Here is a 21,042-nt window from a genome sequence, read left to right as displayed (position 1 = left end):
TTTGCACTATATCACAATAATTCAAAGCTTAGCCCAACCAGTTCTTTGCCAAAATGTGACATTCATAAAAGTAGCCACGAATGACCTCCACTGTATCTATCTTTCCAAAGCATCTGACTCTGAAAAAGAACTTAGACAGCTTTGCTTCTTTCACTTGCAGTTATTACAAATAATACTTTGCCTTCATTTGGGCAAAAGATCAAGACAAATATTGAACTAGAGACTGTGAAGGACGTAGAGCAGAGATCTTACCTTTATTATGTTGGCCTGAGTCCCTGGGTCATGAAGGGTTTGACAACTTGGCAATTGAGAAGATATCTAAATGAGATGAACACATAATTCATCTCTTAACGGTAGAGTTTTGTGCACATTTGAAATGAGAGCATTTATAAAATGTCAAACAACCATCTTCAGATTTTGATATTGGTGGCATATAGGTGACCTTCAAGGATAGTGATGCTTATGTCCGAATCTAGAATTTTATGTCCTGTTTAATCCATTGCATTTACAGAGGGATTGCCTCATAATATATTTTTATTGTTTTACATTTAGGATGCAATTTGATTAATGAATGTGAGTTCTGAAAACAAAAACTCTCCTTTACTCACAGAATATAATAATACTGCCATTGTTTTCAAAAATCATCTAAGATGCAAGTTTCTTTTGCCTTATGATTTTTTTTTACCCTGAATCTCAAAGGCATACAATGAAAACATGAATTGCATGTGATAGCAGCAAATAAAGCTTCACCATGAAAGCTCATAAATCATCATGGTGACAATGCTTGCATTTAACATCTATGTCAAAATGAACCACTTGTCCATGGAGAAAAGGCAGAGACCTGAACAGAATCTGACAAGCAAATCAGGAAACGACAAGTAGCCTATAAATCTGGGCTAAAAGTAGTTGAGCAAGATGGCCCAACATTCATCCATGTATAAAGGCACAGATAAACCCAGAGTAAGCAAACATCACAGCATGTAGTTTATGAGTTATTCCCTCCCCACCTCTGCTGAAAAGATTCAGAACATAAAATGTCTGGGTCAATGGTGTTTTTCTGTTATCTACATTTTACTGGATTCTCTTCCACGTTACTGATCATGCATCATTCTCTACACACTAGGCCCCGTCTCTACTCTCCTAGCCAGAAGAAACCTCATTGCTAGTGTTATTCAGCAAAGTTTAATTTTTAAAAGTTTAGTTCCCTGTGATTTATATTAAAATCAGTATGGAGAAAAGATTTGGAGATATTAAATTGTTTAAAAATAATTCTGTATTTTTAATTTAGCTTTGGAGATTTGGGGACTTGATTTGTTTAGTTTTTTTTCCTTAATTATTACTGTATACTTTCGGGAAATAACACATTTCTTATGGGAAAGTTTTCAAGGAATTCCTGAAGTTAAATTAACTCATAATATATAAACTGAAAATTGGGAATCTGGTATGACTACAGTATTGAAATCCTGGAAAATTTTTCTTAGATGGAATTAGATCTGGAGATAATAAGGGACCAAAAAAATGTTTTCAATAGTAAATATTGGACTGGGGATGTTTTCCAATTGTCTTAATTCTGGATCTGTTTTGTCAGGAATATGTGTGTGTCTTCAATAATCTTACTCTCACAGGGCCATATAGAAGTATGTACTAGTAGATAATATTTCAAGATTTTCTATTAAATAGAATTCTTAAGCATAATGTCAGTGTCCATTTTAACTGGACGTGTTTATTTTCAGAGTCTGTCTGATGGAAAATATAACGAACTCTTTAATTTTCCCATTTTGTCTCTGGGTCCCTACACAAATGATTTTCACATCTACTACCAGTAAAGCTGCAAGTGTCAACCACACAATTTAGATGTCAATCTCTAGCTCGCTATAGTGGCTTTTACTTTGGTCCTTTTCTTCTCCATGTCTGTATGTTCAGCCAGGTGTAGGTAAGAAGTCTAAGCCTGGCTGCAGTTTGCTCTCCCACCCTTGCTTCTCTGTTGTTAATGCTGCGCGTGGCTTTGTGTGTGCTACTGTTGCATTGCAATGTAAAATGTGTTTTGTCTCTTCTGTCTTTGTCGCTGCCAGCTGCTAATCTGAATGAGGTGGAAAAAGGTTAGTTGCTCTTTTTAAGTCTATTATGGTTCTCCTCTGTCTTTTAAAGCTACTAGATTTTACTGGATGTTCTGGGTAAAGATGTTGACAAGAGATCAAGTCAGAAAGTGTTACATCCAATCATTCCTAGAGATCCTTGGTATATGTATAGCTGCATTAAACACTATAAAATGGTTCATTGAAATGCAGTTAATTTCTAGTTTTCTCACCATGATTGGGAAAAATTGTCCAAAAGTTAGAAATTATTTTATATTTCCTACTTGTCTATGTGTTTCACACTTTTAAAGATATCATAAGAATATATTATTTATATAATGAAAAACATAGACCTTTTCGTACATTGTATTTACTCTACTTAGTAAAAACATTTAAGGTAGTGATGTCTTTTTATAAGTTTAATTTCATAGCTTTACTTTTATGCACTGTGAAAAATATCTGAAAATGTGGATAGTAATTGAAACATTTGCCAACTTGTAGAGGACCCTGGTTCCAACCCCAGAACTACAAAAAAAGTAAATGTAAAAATAAATTATATATATATACATATATATATATACTTATATATATGTTTCTAACATACATGTGAATAATATAGTGATAATATATGCTTCCTATACATGTGTATACATAAAAATGTATTATATATGAAATGCCTTACAAAATAAATTTGACAAAGCCAAGAAATTGATTTATATGGTGAAACTGTCAAATTGATATTGCTGAATTCAGTGAGCTCTAAGCAGTTTTCTTAAGGCATTAGAAGATTTGGTGCATAGTCACTAACCTCAGTGTAGTTACTGGGTTCCCAAACACACCCAGAACCAAGAAGGGGTCATAGAGTTGGTAGATCACTAGCCACGCTGAAAGCATGTCTCAGAATCTTCATGAACATGTGTTGCATAGACTAAGCATTCTTACTAATGGCACTGTTTCTTAGTCATTTGTGTTTCTGAAAGACTCCAGGTCTCAAGTGCAGGAAACAACAATGTAAGCTAGAATGAATGGGTTCTGGTAGAGAGGAAGCACTGGCAGGATTATAGAATGATGCAGAAATACAGAGCATCTCCTCATTTGTTGTTGAGGACTTCCGTTTCTGTTGCTGTGTTCAGGTGATTACTGACTTTGCTCACTTAATCACAAGTTGGAAAACACAAAAAGCGGTTTCATCTGTTAGACTAAAACTATGGATGGCTATACATCTGCTAATGTACCCAGTACTTCCTTGGCTTAGTATCATCTTTCCATTTTATAGGTACAAAAACTATTGATGATCTGCCTGAGGCCAGCTCTATCTCCAAACCACACCATAAACTATTCTGTCTCAGGAATATATACTCAATTAGTAATGTGTTCACATTCTCAAAAACAAGCTTGTTGGTGTACCATTGCCTTAAATCACCATGTGGTTTTATGTGTTGACTGTATTTTCCGCTTATGTTCATAAAAAAAAATCTGTTATTGCAAAGGTTTTGTTGTTGGTTTAATTTTCTTTTAAAGACAAACCTTTGTGGTTGGTTCTAATGGCAGTAATTTTTATGGCTATAAATAAAAACAATAAAAATGCTGAAGAACAGCATTATAAATAAATGACACTTTATGATACAGTGTGAACTTACTTGAGAATATGAACCATGTAAGTATAGCGTCTACCTGAACCCACAGCATCCACTGTAACCGAGACATCTTTTGCTAAAACCTATCCCACTAGAAGCTACTTTTCACATCACACAATATTGCTAATTATTTATGCAAAACAAGTTTTTCTTGCTGTTTCCTCTGATTGCTATACACAATCATCCTTGTGGACTTTTGAAACAATTAATCATGTTCCCAAAACTCAAATGCATGAAGGCAATTAATTTTATTAGTTGCCATTTAGAGAAAGGACTTAATCAGTGCCTTACCAATAATTCTGAGAATGAAATTACACTTTGCCCCCAAGATAATTAATAGTGGCTATAGAGGACTGGAAAGATTTAGTCTTTAGACGTCCTATCATGGAACCAATGTCTATAAAATTTAGGACCTCTCTGGTTTAGTTATTTTCTTCTGTGACACAGGAATGATGACTCCGGTCCTCCTCCATGTAGATGTTTGAGAATAAACACCAAGTAAACCATCTATAGGAAAACATAGAGATAGGAAATTTTCCTACTTCTGGAATGTTGGGGACCCGCCTGCTTTAACAGGTTTTGCATTATTTAGACTGTCTGATGTCATTCTCTCATGTAGAAGAATGAAAATTTGATAGATAGCTCGACCTGAGAGATGTGCACATAAAATAAATGTTTCACTATTTTTTCACTACATTTGCTTTATTTTTAAGTTTTTACTTTTTTGTTCATTGTAAATACAAACACTGTATTTAGGGCTAGGTTGTCATTTATCTTAGCCCTTGACATACTGGCACTTATACAAGAACTTATCTACCAAATGTGTTGGACAAGGACATTTTGAAAACTGAAGAGCTCTTGACAGGATTTTTAGGCTTCGTACATCATTTCATTATTTGTGATCTCTTCATAAGAGGAAACTACCATTGTTTCTTCTGCATCAAAATATGCAGTCTACATTTCAAGGTCACTATTTCTATGGACATAGCTGATGTCTTTCAGTTAAGAAAGTTAGTGATGTAGTCTCCTTTATCCACTTTAACTGAGAAAGTACTTTGGCAGTCTTGCAAGGTCATTTGGTTTCTATTCGTCTTCCAACCTTTCAGAGCTCTTAAATGCGTTTGAATCACAGAAAACATTTTTAGAACTGTTTGCTCTCATTAGTTCATGGGCAGTGCCCAGTGAATCTGGAACAACAGTTTAACTTAACCAATCTTAGTCCTAATTTGGATTTATTTACTTTGAAAAGAGAGTCTAATATTTTTTAGACTGTTAGTAGCTGTTGAAATTGGCTCGATTCTTCAGTCATAGATATCTATGGGGGAAGTATTAAAAGACACACCCTTTTCATATTTGTTTATTTGGAGAAGTAAGACTTTCCATTTAAAAATGTATAAAATGTTTGCTGAGAAAATATCTAAAGTAGCACACTGTGCTAAATATTGAAAGTGATACAAAGCCCACCAAGCATTTCGATGTTCACCAGCCAGTCCTAGCTGTGGTTCTCTGCTACAGGTTCAAATCAGGTCATGGGCATTGCTGCTGCAAAACCATCACTTCTCATATCTCAGGTACATTCACAACTAAACGTAAGTGTGTTGCTAGAGATAGACTTTGCCACTGTCCACACTGATTACACTCTGTGGAAATCAAACATGATTGAACAGATATTGATACTTTCATTTGGAAAGCATAAATTCACCCACACGAGAAAAATGTGTCTCGCATCCTATGAAGCATCGAGGAGCCTGCCTGTGTAGCACATTCTTTTGAGCTTTTCTATGCTGAATTGTGATTCACTTTAAACTCATGCAGGTTGCCTGTAAGACAACCCCCATCGTGAGCAAACCACATTTGGTGCGCATTTAAGACAGAGAACAGCTGCAAGTAGCTCATGCATCTTCAAGATGTCACAGCCCTCTATACTACTCCCCCTAATATAATAATGATTGAACTTCATTGTTCTTAGAAAATGAGGACTATCATGTAGGTCACAGTCATATGTTGAAGGTCAGCTAGTTATTTCTAAATAAGAAAATAAGTTTCAGAATGACACACTCCAAAAAGCAGTAGACTGTTGAAGAGAATCCTCAGGAATCTACCCTCACTTACTGACAGAAGTTAGGTCCATCATTGTTGTCATCACCAATAAGCATGCTAAATATTTACACAGGACATTTGACATTGATTTTGACTTTGCTAAAATGCTCTGGTGCCTAAACCTGAAATTTTCAATACAGCATGTAACATAGAGCTGACTTAGATCAATAAGTAAGAATGAAACATAAATGTAGTCTATCCTTCATGTCTACAAATTGCTCATCTGTACATTCAACAGACCACCAATCAGGAATTTATCAGGAAAATGATCTCTGAACTAAATACAGATATGTTCTTTTCTTGTTCATATCCCCTATAGCATAACAACCATTTGCTTTTATATTTTGTTAGGCAGATTGCATAATCCAGAGCTGGTTTAAAAGTGTATGAGACAAGGAGCTAGAGATATGACCCAGTGATTAAAAACACTGGGTGCACTTGCAGAGACCTGGGTTCAGTTTCCATCGCTCACATCATGTGGCTATCAACCAGCTGAACTCCAGCTGAAGCTCTAAGAAATACAATATTCAGTGCCCTCTCTCCAATTTCTTTTTTATTTCCTTTTTTTTTTTTTTTGGATTAAGACCAAACCCAGAAGGCTTTATGCTTAGTAGGCAAGTGCTCTACCACTGATCTACAGCCCACTCCCCAATGCCCTCTTCTGAACTACTGGGCACATCCACAAACCATACAGATGAGCTGAAGTACGTGCACACACACACACACACACACACACACACACACACACACACACACACAAACAATTTAAAAATAATAAAATAAGCCTATATAGATTATGCCTAAGTTTAATCAAATCCTAGTACATTTTGCATAAGGGGTTGAGTATAAGCAGTGGTTGTTTGAACAATCCCCCAGAGTTCTCAAGGCTGACTGTACATTCCCCAAGCAAGAACACATTGGACACCTACAGCTTCTATGAGATTGTTTTCAGTTTTATTATTCAGCAAAAAGAAACACTGAGGTCTGCTTATCTTTACCGTTCTCAGACACACCATTTGTGGGCTAATAAGCACAGTCTCTCTGTTCCTGGGTTCATCTCCTTGATTTTCTACCGTCATAATCATTGTTCTGCAAAGGAAACTGTAAAATCCTTAAAGAGGCAGCAGATGGCCGACCTAGGATAATGGTCAAGGCATGTGTGCCTCAGAACACAGTCTCCAGCTGGTTCACACTGTTGCTCTTGAGGTCACCTGTGCCTTCGATGCCTTTTTTAACATTCCAAAAATGTTTTCCCACAAGAAGCAAGGAAGGCAGTCCTAACCTCTCCCATTGTGTTTTTTCTGCTGAGTACATGATTGATGGGAATGGTTATTTCCAAAACTGTACATAAAGGAGTCCCTTGCCCTCACATAGCTTATTTTAAAGAATAAAATTCCGTGTGCTGTATCTGGTGGCCTGCTTATTCCGACACCTCCACTTGCAGATCAAATGCAGATATGACAAAAATTAGGACCCCCTCTCCAGGCTTTTCTTCCCCAAAACCGAAAGCATAAACTTTGGAAGAGTGATGTGTTTTACTTTGTAGAAGTATGTGTCCTGGGAATTCTGTTAGGAATTCAACCAGACTTCCTCCCTTGTTACAACTGTATTTTAAAATGTCATAACCAATTAAGTTCAACACTAGAATTCTGATTCAGTTATTCAGATAACTGCCCTGGGTCCCCTCTCCCTCATAGCAATATTAATGATACTCCCTCATACAGTCAAAAATCCTACTTTGATCGGATTTCAGAATAGCCTGCACGGTCGTCCTCTCATCTGCTCCCATGCATTCATGCATCCACAGCCCTCAGAATGGATTCCCAGATCGTATGTCTTTAAGCAGAGGGAGAATTGGGTCTAGTTTTATTTGCAGAAGTTAACCAAAATTTGCAGACGTTAACCACAGTAGAAACTATCAGTTGAGTCTCCATCCACACGCTGTAATTGTCTTTTCATTCCCTTTTGTTGTAGACATTTCTAGCTGGAATTCAAAGTTTGGAATATTAGAAATTTTGGATAGGCTCTCGTTCATTTACTAATTAAGTACCCTTCCTGTTGTTCCATTTTGTGCAAAATACATCAATAGTTTAAATAGTGGATTCGAGTTAGAAAATTCCAGAAATACTGATCCTGGTACAAAAATGACCACATTATTTTCTGAATAGAAAGCAATCCATTGTCTTCCCCATACCTTTGGAAATGTTTCTTCTATTTGTTTTACTTTTGTAAGGTAACTAAACTAGAAAACACTGTGGCCACTGCTGACTCTATAGCCTCCCCTTGGAACGCTGCTGTTCCTAGCTCATTCCTGGCCTCTCATAGCTTTACTCTCTACCTCTCTACCACTCATGTGATATCTCTAAGTCTCTCTCATTCAGAAAACACAATCTGTTCTTCCCCACAGCACCCTCATTTGAGAGCAACCAGGAACTTTTCTTGCTTAGCATTCAAGTCAGAAGCATTGTTCAACGTGGTTGTTTTATTATGGTTTAATATTTCTCTTTCCCCTCTCCCTCATGGACAACTTCCACAAAAATGGGAGGAGCTTTTCATTGTCATCACAACTATACCTCAAATATGTTCATAGGGTCTGATACATAGTTGACATTAAAAAATATGGAATGACACAGATAAGTGTAGTCCTTACCCTTCATCAAGCAAACTTCTCTTTTGAACAGATGGAGACAATTATAGGAAACCACAACCAATCATAATGCAAAGTTGTGGAATCCAATCCCAGCGTGTACATTTACAAGACACACCCATACCTAAGGCTCAGGGAACATTGTAGACGAGAGGGTAGAAAGATTATAAGAGCCAAGGATTAAGGAATTAGAGGTGAGACTGTGTCTACTACTAATGACAAAAGCTAAACTCATTAAGTCTCACCAACATGATACCTAAACATGAGAAAAACAAAGTCAAGGGCAATATATATATATGTCAAAGCAAATGAGCGAAAATGTAGAAGACCTTAACCTCAACATACTGCAGGAAACCAAAAGAATGCTGAGAATGGGTGAAATGATCTTCCCCAAGGAAGAGCATACCCCTTGATTATCCAGTACCAATGGTCAACCTTGAAAACAAATAGACAAATAACAACTATATAGACTAACTTGCTATGCAAAGGGCAAATCTGGTAAGAAATACTTGCTGACTTGTTAGTAATATTATAAATTCTATAAAGATTAAAGTCATTAAGGCAAATATTACTTTAATTAAGTTAAATGTCCTTTAATAAATGTTTTTGTGTTAAAATTCACATTTGTTAAGAATTACTACAATTAAAACAGGCATAAAAAATATTAAGGACTACTCCAGTAAATTATAGTAAGAAACTTGAATAAATAGATTTGATATGAGAAGGGAATTAAGAAAGATAATAAACAGAAGAGGCCCATTGTGTTTTTTTAATAGGAATAGTAATAACAGTTAAGCACATGTATCTGAAATAAAGCAGGAGTTAAGGCCCACTCCAGGTACGGTTTTCCAGAGAAGTCTTCAGTGTATATTGAGGCTTCTGTCTCTTTGCTTTATTGGTACTGCAGGGGCTCTGGCCTCCTGCTGACATTTCTTTTTCTCGCAGAACGAAATAATATTATATTATCTTGCTGAGTGTAATGCTCTCTGTTACTTTCCTATCAGCATTATTCATCTCTTAAGATGAATTTTTCTTTCATAAAAAGGCTATTTTCGAGACAGAGTTAAACTTTACATCTTCAATTCTAAAACCTCTATTATCAATGAAGAGCAGAGAAATGAAACTAATGAAATTGTCTGTTTTCATTGCAAACAGACAATTCTTTTACATTGTATATAGTTGCAGAAGACTATATCAAGAAGTAACCGAAAAAAGTATTATTATTTTCACCAAGGACACTAATTTTTTTGTCAGGATCTCCTTCTGCTGGGTCATACTTCAGTCCAAATCAAACAATGTAAGTTATGATGATCCAGTTTTTGCTGTTCCACCTAGGAAGTGATCATCACATTTTTTTTTTAGTAAATTTTATTAAATTATAAAAGTTTCCATTTCCGCCCCCCCTCCCAACACCCTCCCACTCCCCCCCTCCTTCCCCTCCGTCCCCCAGGGCAGTCAGGGTTTCCTGCCCTGTGGGAAGCTCCAGCTCCCTCCCCCTCCCTCCAGGTCCAGGAAGGCGAGCGTCCAAACAGACTGGATCCCCAAAATCCAGCATATGCAGAGGAAACAGGTCCCAGTGTCATAGTCAATGGCTTTTCAGAAAGACCCCGGGCCAACCACAGTCAGAGAATCCGGCCAAATTCCGAGAATCTGGCTAGATCACGTCCTAGTTCAGTCCCAGTCTGACTGGCCCTGGTAAACTCTCATCAGATCCGTTCCCTTGTATCAGTGGGTGATAGCATCCCTCGCAGTACTGATTTCGTCTTTCATGTTCCTCCTCCTTCCGCTCCCCCTCCGGACCTCGGGGGGCTCAATCCGGTGCTCCAATGTGGGCCTCCGACTGCATAGCCGTCCTTCGCCAGATGAAGGATCTATGGTGATAAGCAAAATATACATCAGTATGGTCATGGGCCACGGCCGATTCAGGCACCCTCTCCTCTGTCCAGAGAGCAATCTGGGGGATCTCTCCTTGGACCTGGGATCCCATATATAATCAAGTCTCCTGTAAACCCTAAAATGGCTCCCTTAGTTGAAATATATTGTTCCCTGATCCCATATTCATCCTACCTCCCTCCCCCCCCCAATCCCCGGTGACCAAGCTTTCCCCGTTCCTCCCCTACTCCCTTCTCTCTAGCCCTCTCCCCCTCCATCGACCCTCCCACCCCCCCATGCACCCGAGGTTACCTGGGACTCTTGTCTATTTCCTACCTCCTGGTGGATAGCTAAATAATCTTCATCAGGTTCATCATCTTATTTAGCTTCTCTAGGATCACGAATAATAGGCTCAAAGACCTTTAATTATGGTTAGAATCCACTTATGAGTGAATACATACCGTGTTCCTCTTTTTGGGTCTGGCTTACCTCACTCAGTAAAGCGTTTTCTATTTCCATCCATTTGCATGCAAAATTCAAGATGTCATTGTTTTTTACCGCCGAGTAAAACTCTAATGTATATATGTTCCACACCTTTTTTTTATCCAAACAAAAATGTACTGGAATATCAGTCAGTAAGTATTCTGAAACAACAGGTGTAAAGGAATGTTATGAGCAAGTCAGGATAAATGGTCACATTACCACTACATCAAAATATACAGAAAAATATTTTTATGGATGTTGAGTAACCAATGATTTCCAGCTGTTTCTCAAGGGTGAGACTTGGTAGAATTGTACTTTCTCAGATACATGGGTACCATTTTTCCCATGCTCCTTCATAGCTCATGCAGTATGGTATAGACTTGTGTTCATTTCTAACCTAAATTTTTAGCAGTCAGACATACTCAGAGAAGTTGATCAATCTAAGAACCAGGCATAAATTTGTCACAAAAAAAATAATAATACCAATATTTAGAACATGTAATATGTGGTGTGTTGTCTTTGCGATGTTCTGACATGGACAGGTGTTATTTGTAAGCTATCTGATGACTACATACAATGTTTATTCATTAGTTCCTGTCCTAAGTGGTGTTGCCAGAGGTTTCTCTCCTGCCTGGTCCTGCAGACATTCAGTCCCAAAGAAACACACAGAGGTCTACATTAATTATAAACTGGGTGACATATTTGCTCAGGCTTCTTATTAACTAATTCTTGCATTTTTAAATTAGTCCATTATTCTTGTCTATGTTAGCCACATAGCTTGGTACCTTTTATTAGTGAGGCATTCTCATCTTGCTTCCTCTGTGTCTGGCTTCCTCTGTGTCAACTGCAGAAAGAGTCTTTCCTCTTCCCAGAATTCTCCTGTTTTGTCACCACACCAATACTTCTTTCCTGGCTACTGGCCAATCAGTGTTTTATTAAAATACAAGTGACAAAACTTTACAAAGTATAAGGCCATTGTCCCACAGCACTCCCCCCCCTTTTTTTCAAAACAAGGACTCTGACTCTAATCTCCCTTGTTTAGCTTTCTTTCTGACCATTATTCATAACAACTTGTAACCAACACTCTAAACAAAGGAAAACATCCACAATCCATTTTTGGAGGAATGTGGGTATAGTTTTCTAGGTTACTTGCTGCTGATTGGGGGTGCTGTTAATCTTTTGGGAATCTAAAGAAAATTTAAGATTATGGTCAAATCCTGACTGGAAAATTCTGTGAGGCTTCATCATCTCAGCCAGCAGTCTTGAGACTATGATGTAGAACTCAGACATCTGGGCCATCTGCTCCTATTGGAGATTTCTCAAGGAGCCTGCCTTAATCAAACCTTATTTTTCTTAATCCAGGATGAATCCACAGCCTCTCACTTCCTGTGGAAATAAAGCAAAACCTATTCTTTAGAGTAACATATTTTTTGACTTAAATTTTGAAGTCCAGGCATTTTCAAAATACATTGGTTCGATTAATCCAGCAGCATTTATAATCAAATGTCTTTTAACAGCTGTTGCTCCTTCCTCAGTCATCAAACAATTCAAAGACAACACAATAACATACAGTATCCAGACTCTCTATGTATTTTCCATCTTTATGTGGCTTTATTTTAAATTCTATTTTTTTTTCTTTTTAGTTTTAAATTTTTTTTTGATACTAGGCTTCTCTGTGTATCTTTGGCTGTCCTGGCACTTACTCTGTAGACCAGGTTGTCCTTGAAATCATAAATACCAAGAAACCATGATAGCCCATGCCATTGCTTTACCTTTGGGACTTTTAGGAATTCAAAGTAGAAAGCAAGTAGGATTTCCTGAGATTCACAAAGTCAAAGTGTGTCTGGGATCCTGTCTCTTGAGACGTTGATAGGTACAGCCACTGAACCATCCCTCAAGTACAATGGCCTAATCCAAACAAAAGGACTGGCATATTTTCTCATAAGGACCTGCTGATTAAGTGCCAAACTAAACAGAATAGAATCAGAATATGTCTGCCTTGTTTTTCTTTTCTTCTTGAAACTGATGCTCTCAAGCAAAAGAGCAGTCATTGAAATTACTTCATGCATGAGACCATAATAAGCACAATTCAATTTCCTTATTTTCAGTTATTTCCCTGCTGAGAACTAACTCTGGATACATATGCTTAGAAAACTAAGTGAGATACCCTTCTCATTTTATGAGGGCTGGGTGACTTTTCAATAAACAAGGAGTTTCACTCCAGCTAGAGTACTTGTTCCTATTCTTCCTTGAACAGTAGTGCCATTATTCGTGTGTACTTTCCCTTTGATGATCAGATGTGCATGCGAAGCACAACCTCCATCAAGGAGATTTATTTTATTTCCTATATCAAACGCAACTCCCAACTCCCACACTGAAAAACAATGTTTGAGCTTTAAATTTTTTTCTTTTTGCAAATGTAGCCGAATTAAATACAATTAGGAAATTAAATAAATAGCACAATGAATGAATTTACCTTAACAGTCAGTCTGGCAAAATTTAATATACAAACTTAAGAGCCCAAGTACATTATTAGTGATGATTGAGTTATAACATATAAAATTAAGAAAACATATAAAAATTGAAAAACTGACCTAACTTGAGTATGACTAAACAAGCTGGAAATCTTGCCTTCATTGTTGCTTATTCATTAGATGGTATCTGCATATAGCACCTTATACATCACAGCCTAGGAAGATGCAAAAGCAAACACATTAGGATTTTGCTTAGTATGATCTTGCAGTCAAGGAATGGGTAAAGCCCAATAATTTAAATACATATATAACAACATAAACTTACAGTCCTACTATATAGCCATGCTACAGGCACAAGCATGAAGGAGGAAATTGACAACTTAAATGTAAGCAGAGCTTATCCAAGCAAAAGAGAAAGGAAACATTAGTTGAAGTCTGGGAAATTAATTTAATGATTGAAATAAATGGGTAGAATCCAGTGACAAGAGTCTAAGTACATGTTGAGTTGAAAGATGTGTTAAATGGTAGATACAAGCACCAGGTGACTTTGTGGACATTCTTAGTGATTATAGGAGCCTCTTTGTCTTTGAAGTAATCATCCAATAATATCGGACCGAGGGGGAGAGCATGTAATGGTCACACACACACACACACACACACACACACACACACACACACACTTTTTTTTATATACAGCTTCAGCTTCAGTCATAACTAGCACTACTGTTATGCTATTCACGTAAAGATAAGAAATACATACATGACATTAGAGTTGTTTTTCTTACTTAAGTTGAATTGCTCACTCTTAAACCACTCACAAAGGACTTAGCAATATGTTTAACCAGCATTTCCTGAAACATTTCTCTTGCCTCACTCCTTAACATATGGAATCTAGGGAGAAATTCCTCAGTAAGAATGGAAGGTCAAGTTTTGTGTTTTCGTTTAGAGAAGAAAGCAGTCTAGCAGACAGGAGAAAGTGTTCTCCTATCTCTGTATTAATTTCTGCCTCTGCGTTGGAAACCACCTTAATGCATTGCTGCTCGCTTTATGTCACTAGCCCCTGCATCTGTCACAACTCCACAGTCTTGATGAACCATAGTTTACCCTGTTACAGTGACTGGGCCAGGGTTGAAGTGAATAAAGTAGGAACTCCTTGATCTTCCTTACTACTTGTAACGCAACTTTATATTTGGAAATAAACCAAAATGTACATAGAATTGATGGTTTCATTTACAATAAGTTTTTGTAATTGATTTTTATTGAGTTCTACATTTTTCTCTGCTCCCCTCTCTGCCTCTTCCTCCCTGCCACTTCAATCCTCCCCCAAGAAGATCTTTTCTTTTTTCTACTTCCCATGTAGATTAAATCTATGTAAGGCTCTCTTGGTGTCCTCATTTGTTGTCTAAGTTCTCTGGAATTGTGATTTGTGGACTGGTTTTCTTTGCTTTATGTTTAAAAACCATTTATGAGTAAGTACAGGTGATACTTGTCTTTCTGGGTTACCTCACTCAATATGATGGTTTTTCACCTTGTCCATTTTCCTGCAAAATTCAAGATTTTTTTTCTGCTATGTAGTACTCCATTGTGTAAATGTATCACATTTTTCTTATCCATTCTTAGACTGAGATAACAATAGATGAGTGCATTTATATACTTGCATCCTAAAAAATGTTCTTTGGTGCCTAAATAAATGGCCCTCATTTAATTGGCACACATGTATGTCAACAGATAGTATGCTGTGTCACAGAACAGGCTTGAAACAGGAAGGGTGCCTTGCGTGTCCTAACGTCATACACTGACAAAATAACATTCTTGGAGGAAGTAAGCCCTTGTTTCTGTATGTCAAGTAATTTTCATTTAGTGAACTAATATAATTGAAAAGCTAATTTATAATTAAAATATAAGTTGATAAAAAGAATTTTCAAAATATTGACTTTTGAGTTCTATACCATGATTATGGAATCTTTTTGATGAAAATTAGACTTTAGTCAATGTATTTGAAATAGTAACTGCATAAATCATTGGAAGAAGTTTCTTCATGGACTATTGAAAGTACAGTCATTTATAGAGTACCTACTATCTACATGATTATGCTCATAGTTTATTCAATGATAAAATTATTAGAGAGTGGGTAGAACACACATACTTATATTCTCACTCTTCATTCATTGATAAAAGCTACACTTCTTAACCATTTTGATAGTCCTGGAGAAAGAGTTCTCTCTCTCTCTCTCTCTCTCTCTCTCTCTCTCTCTCTCTCTCTCTCTCATATTTACTTTTACTTTCTTTTTCTTTATATCGCATAGAGTGGTTGGTGAATATGTAGTTCATTGAGAACCAAAATGTTTTCTTTTCTAAATTGAGAAGACCTTAGATAATACAAAAATTACATTTTCAAACATAAAACTACAGAATAAACCAAACTAAAAGAAGGATAAACCAAATTTTTCCATTTAAAAATATTCTGTTTACATTAAAGTTAAAAATGTATACAACTATTATCTTGTCAAAATAGTAGTCACATTGGGTGTATTTCTGGTTCTAAGCAGAAGGGTGCGACGGAGACTACAGGGACGGGGTAAATATGTTTCTGGTTATAGAACCTGGTCACTTTGAATAGGTAACTTATGGATCATGTTCATTTGTTTTGTGTCTATATTTTATACTTCAATGTATGATTAAATCATACATTAAAAAACAATGTATGATTAAATGTAAAAATTAGGGAACGAAGAATGAAAAGCACTCAAATTCCCTTACCATGAAAAGCACTCAAATTCCCTTACCTTAATCCAATAATATCTGAAGGGTTTCACACACTTTATCTGCATTGCGTGGAGCCTGGAGCTTGTGCAGCAGCAGAACCAGTGTTGAACTTAGATGTGTAATCTTCTGGCCCCCTATCTTGTGGGGGTCCATAGATGTGTGATCTTCTGGCCCCATATCTTGTGGGGTCCACAGTTTTCTTTCGTTTTCAACCTCGAGCTGTAATGACTTGAAGCCTGCCCACCTACCTTGGAGAACTAACACTGCTCCCCTATTGCAGGCGAACTGTGCGAGGAAAAACTGGACTTTTGTGCCCAGGACCTGAACCCCTGCCAGCATGACTCCAAGTGCATCCTGACACCAAAGGGATTCAAGTAAGTCTGAGGCCACTAGGGGCTCACGGTGAGGTGGAGGTTGCTTGGGGAGGGGGTTTCATTGAGGAACCTGTCTCCTCCACCATCCTTCGCTGCATACTTTTACTGAAGATTAAAAATGGGTCACACATACCCTGGTGCTTGTGACAGACATGCATATATTTCTGTGCATCATGGACCTTTATTAGCACACTGGGGAAAAAAGCAAACAGGGAAACTTTTTGTTCCTCATGATGTCTGGGAAGCCCTTTATGAAATGGAATAACCATTAAATTGTCTTTATTGCACTTATGTAAAGGCCAGTCCAATTAAGTTTCTAATATCCCCCAGGTAAACTTATTTTAAAATTGAGAAACTGGTTCTGATGTACCTGAAAAGTCTATGGTCTAAAACAGTCAACTGACTATCTAGGCAGGGAAAAACACTGTGACACTGTGGCCAGGTTACTCCGGACATTCCTAGCTTGTGTCTGTTCTCTTTATGAAATTATTTAACTTGTTTTTGAGATCTCAGGCTTCCCATTCACACTTCATAGAGATCTCTCTCAAGTGAGCTAAAATATTTATCAAAATCATTCCCCCCCCCCAGCAGTATTTCTGAAATATGTGTGGCACCAAATCAGATGATACTTTTGCTGCAACCTTAAAATATATTAAGGAGCTATCAGGAATTTTAGAGTTGGCAGTAACTTAAACATCATCCAGACTAAATTCTTCATTTTTGAAGTATTTTTAATTACTTAACTTTACCCAGCCTGATTACATCTCCCCTTGTCTCCTCCCAGGCTTGCCCAACAACATCCCCTCCCACCCACCCAATGCTCTTCATTTCTCTTTAGCAAAGGCCAGGCCTCCCATGTATATCAGCCAGCCATGGCATATCAAGTTGCGGTAAGACTGAGGAGATGACTCACAACCAAAAACGTAAATTCTTTGTTTTAAACATAAGGAAATATTAGCCCAGAGAAGTCAGATAGCTGTGCAAAGACCACATGCTTATTGGTAGAACTGAGACTTGATACTTTGCAGATATGTGATTTGTGGAATCCATATTTCTACTAACAGGTTTTCTGGTTTATTAGTAACACAGATGGCTTGGAATCAGGATAGACTAGATTTGGGGGATGACACAGCTATATTCAGGAATTAAGCCATGCTTGCATAAGACAAGTGGCAAAGGCAGCTTCCACTTCATCAGCCAGTGTTTATGAAGTATCTACTGTCAAAGGTTAAACTGAATTAACTGATTTTAGAATTTTCTTTTGACAGTATCATCAGTTAGATTGATTTAAAACCAAAGTTTTTAGAATACATAGAGTTTAGGCATATACCTATTATATTCACTACTGAGAAGGAAAGGCTGTTGATCTCAGTCCATCTTTCATTGTTTCAATTTACAATTCTAGACCAAAACTGAAATTCTTGTTAATTTTTTTTATTTTATGCACAATGCTACATTGCATTTTATTCTAAAAAACTCTGGAGATAAACTGCTTTAATTCCCAACGGCTTTGATCTGCCCGCAGTTAAGGTTCGCAGGTCAAAACTACATCACTTATGTGGATCAAGACCCACCACTTTGCAGAGTGTTAACAAGGATGCTTTCCTGGGACAGTGTATCTGATAAACAGATTTCACGGGACTTTGTGTAGTTCTAAGACAAGTTATTAGCGAGACTTAATGGAAACAATCTTAAGCGAGGAGAGCTTGTCTTAAGCAAAGGACTGGGTCTTAATTAAGCATTTTCTATTACTAGCAATTAGGTTGCATACTCTCAAGAGTTTGCCTTGCTGGAGTCTGGAAGGATGGATTTGAAAGCCCACTGCTTTCAGCAGTCAGTAATTCACGAGCTCATTTTATAGCTGTATGTAGTTGAGCTGAAAACAGGTTAAGTCGGAGTGTGTGCCATTACTCCCATCTTATAAATAATTGCACACTGTGGGAAGTATCGTTGCAGAAAGAAAATGGTCTTGAAAACTGAACAAGGGGAAGCCAGTAGAGAAAATCTTTACCGAGAATTGTTTGGACAAGTTGTAATGTTACTTCAATTTCATTTTCTTATTACTAAGCTAACGGAGCTGGTTTTACTTTTCATCTTTTATTATACATTTCATAAATCTCCTGAGTTGCTTTGAGTTATTTTTAGAGCATGGTATGCCAACAGCAGTATTTTGAAGAATACGTCTTTCTTAGTTTGCATTTATAGTCATAAACAGTATAGTTTATATTTTATATATCCTCCCTCACTCCTCCTCATATAGTAGAATTGAAGAGATATGATGAACTTTGTTCATAGTAGAAGGTTTAGGGAATTCTTATTTAAATGTTTCTTCCTGCTTTAAAACAAGAGAAAGACAGAATAATCGGTCATGATATAGCTGCTAGTTCCGAAGGGCTTAAAAGATAGTGTTTGGGGGAAAAAGAGGGTATAAACTATCTCCTAGACAGCTACTGTGTTAAATGTGGTGTGGTTCTCTTATCTTTTACTTTGCTTTCTTTTCTCAGATAAATAATTCAGAGCATTTCAAAGTGTGTCTTCTTTTTTTAATGCTCAGCACTTCAGTGGCGCTGCCCACATTAACAATGATGGAAGTTTCCTTCCAAGACCAGTCCATCTATTTGAAAATGTGTATGACCACTTAGGGTCCATTTAGTGTCAGACTTGCTGCTTGCTTCACTTTATGGTGATGTAGTATTAAAGCCAACCAGTTGAGGTGCAAGCACACTTATACAGTGGGCTCATTTTGTTCCTAAGCCACACATGCCACCTGAACGGCTCTCTAAGAAGAAGTGTTCTCCTGTTTGTTTTAATGCATCCACTCTCCAGTCAAGCACCTGAGTTTGCATCTTTAGGCAATGCTCTTGGCACTCTGTAATGCCACATTCAATCAGGAAGACTTTTAAACTATCTTTATTCACTTAAATACTTAATTTTTTTATAGAATACTGCTTCACTAGTATATAATACATATAAAGACCTTTCTAGAATTATCAAGACTCATAGTTAAAAATATGATAATTGCTTTTTGAACATGAAGGTAGCTGAACAATATGATAATGACTTTATATATAACAGTTTACTTAATATTTAACATGCTTGTAGAGTAGGAATTATAATGCCATTCTACAGATAAGAAAGGAAAAGTTAGATTCCATGCCTTAGTTTTACAAAAATGCTGTTTTACAGCGTATGAAATAAGTCTGATATAGGAAGACAGATGATATGAGATGTTACTTCTATTTGGAATTTTAACAGTAAAACTCATAGAATCAGAGTATAGAGGTAATGCTATGATATCGGTGTAATGGAAATGGATGAATGTTAGTTCCCAATATTGAGATTCTATAGTGAAGAGATGAGTGAGTTCTGAGACCTAACTAATGTAGGAATGATGGCTAGAGTTAACTACATCCTACATTTCCAAAGAGATAAGATTAAATTAAAATAAAAAATTAAAGGTTAGTTGGGAGGGGAAACATTAGTTTCTTCTGTTGATATCACAAAACGGCCTGACAAAAACCACATGGAGGCAAAGGCTTTTGTCCTGGCTCCCAACCCAATGTACAATCCTTCATGGCCAGTGGCTTAGGGTGACAGGAACAGGACACAGCTGGACAGATCTCATCATCTGAGAAAGCAGACAGAAAGGTAAATATAGACATCTGTTCAACTCTCTCTCCTCTCTCTCTCTCTCTCTCTCTCTCTCTCTCTCTCTCTCTCTCTCTCTCTCTGCCTGTAAAGTCCGGGATCTCAGGCAGGAAATGGCACCACCCACCAGGACTGGGTCTTCTTGTTTCACCTCTGTACATCCTCAAAAGCATGCCCAGAGGCCTTTCTCCCATGTGACCCCTGTCAAGCAGACAGTGCTAACCACCACAGTGAAGTGATGGATATTTAATTACTTTGATCATGGGTATCATTGCCCAATCTGTACATATATTAAAACATCCTGTGGTGAATGTTGAAAGACACAGTTTCATTAAGCAAGAAAATATAAATGTTGATTTGTTAGATAAACAATTACACACTTAACAGTGAAGCCAGAATGGAATATGAATTGTGCATAACTGCAAAGCCCAAAGTCTGTGGGGAAAAAATATAATTTTCTGTCGTGAGTGTGTGTGTGTGTGTGTGTGTAAAACATAGAAATGAATCTTCCTTTAAACTCAAGAGAAAGACACTCGTTGAAACCCCATTATGTTAACTGAACAAATCACAAAAGGAAAATGCTATGAGGAAAGAGTGATCATGGAAAGGGCTATGACAAGAGTTATCCCCAACTATGACCAGACCTGTATAAGTTCCAATGTCCCTGCAGCTTCACAACATATATGGGAGTATGACTCTTATCCATAATATGTTTGATATGCTAGACACTACAAATTCCTATATAGAATTATTTTTCTTATACTTTTTAAAGATAAAATACAGCTGGCAACGTAGGTAAAAGAAGAGACGAATAGTTATAAATAACAAAATTTTTAACAAGATGCCATAATAAAAATTATGTAAAGGTATCCCCTTGCTCTCAAGTATTGTACTAAACTCTGTTCATCTTTCTTTTTTTATCAATGAAGCATTTTTTTATTTTTCTCCACAGTTTATTTTATTTAT

General features: G+C 37.0%; 1 protein-coding gene across 2 annotated transcripts in view; it reads left to right on the top strand.

Annotated features, from left to right (window-relative positions):
• The window catches only part of Slit2 (slit guidance ligand 2), a 338,826-nt gene that overhangs the window by 292,427 nt on the left and 25,357 nt on the right, over nucleotides 1-21,042 (top strand). For both annotated transcript variants that reach the window (XM_048415124.3, XM_048415123.3), the window contains one exon: nucleotides 16,335-16,428. In XM_048415124.3, the coding sequence (XP_048271081.1) occupies nucleotides 16,335-16,428 (94 nt within the window). The remainder of the gene's footprint in view (nucleotides 1-16,334; nucleotides 16,429-21,042) is intronic.

This window comes from Myodes glareolus, chromosome 8 (assembly GCF_982192425.1).
Source record: "Myodes glareolus chromosome 8, mMyoGla1.1, whole genome shotgun sequence".
Lineage (NCBI taxonomy): Eukaryota > Metazoa > Chordata > Mammalia > Rodentia > Cricetidae > Myodes > Myodes glareolus.
This window is presented reverse-complemented; position numbering and strand designations above follow the sequence as displayed.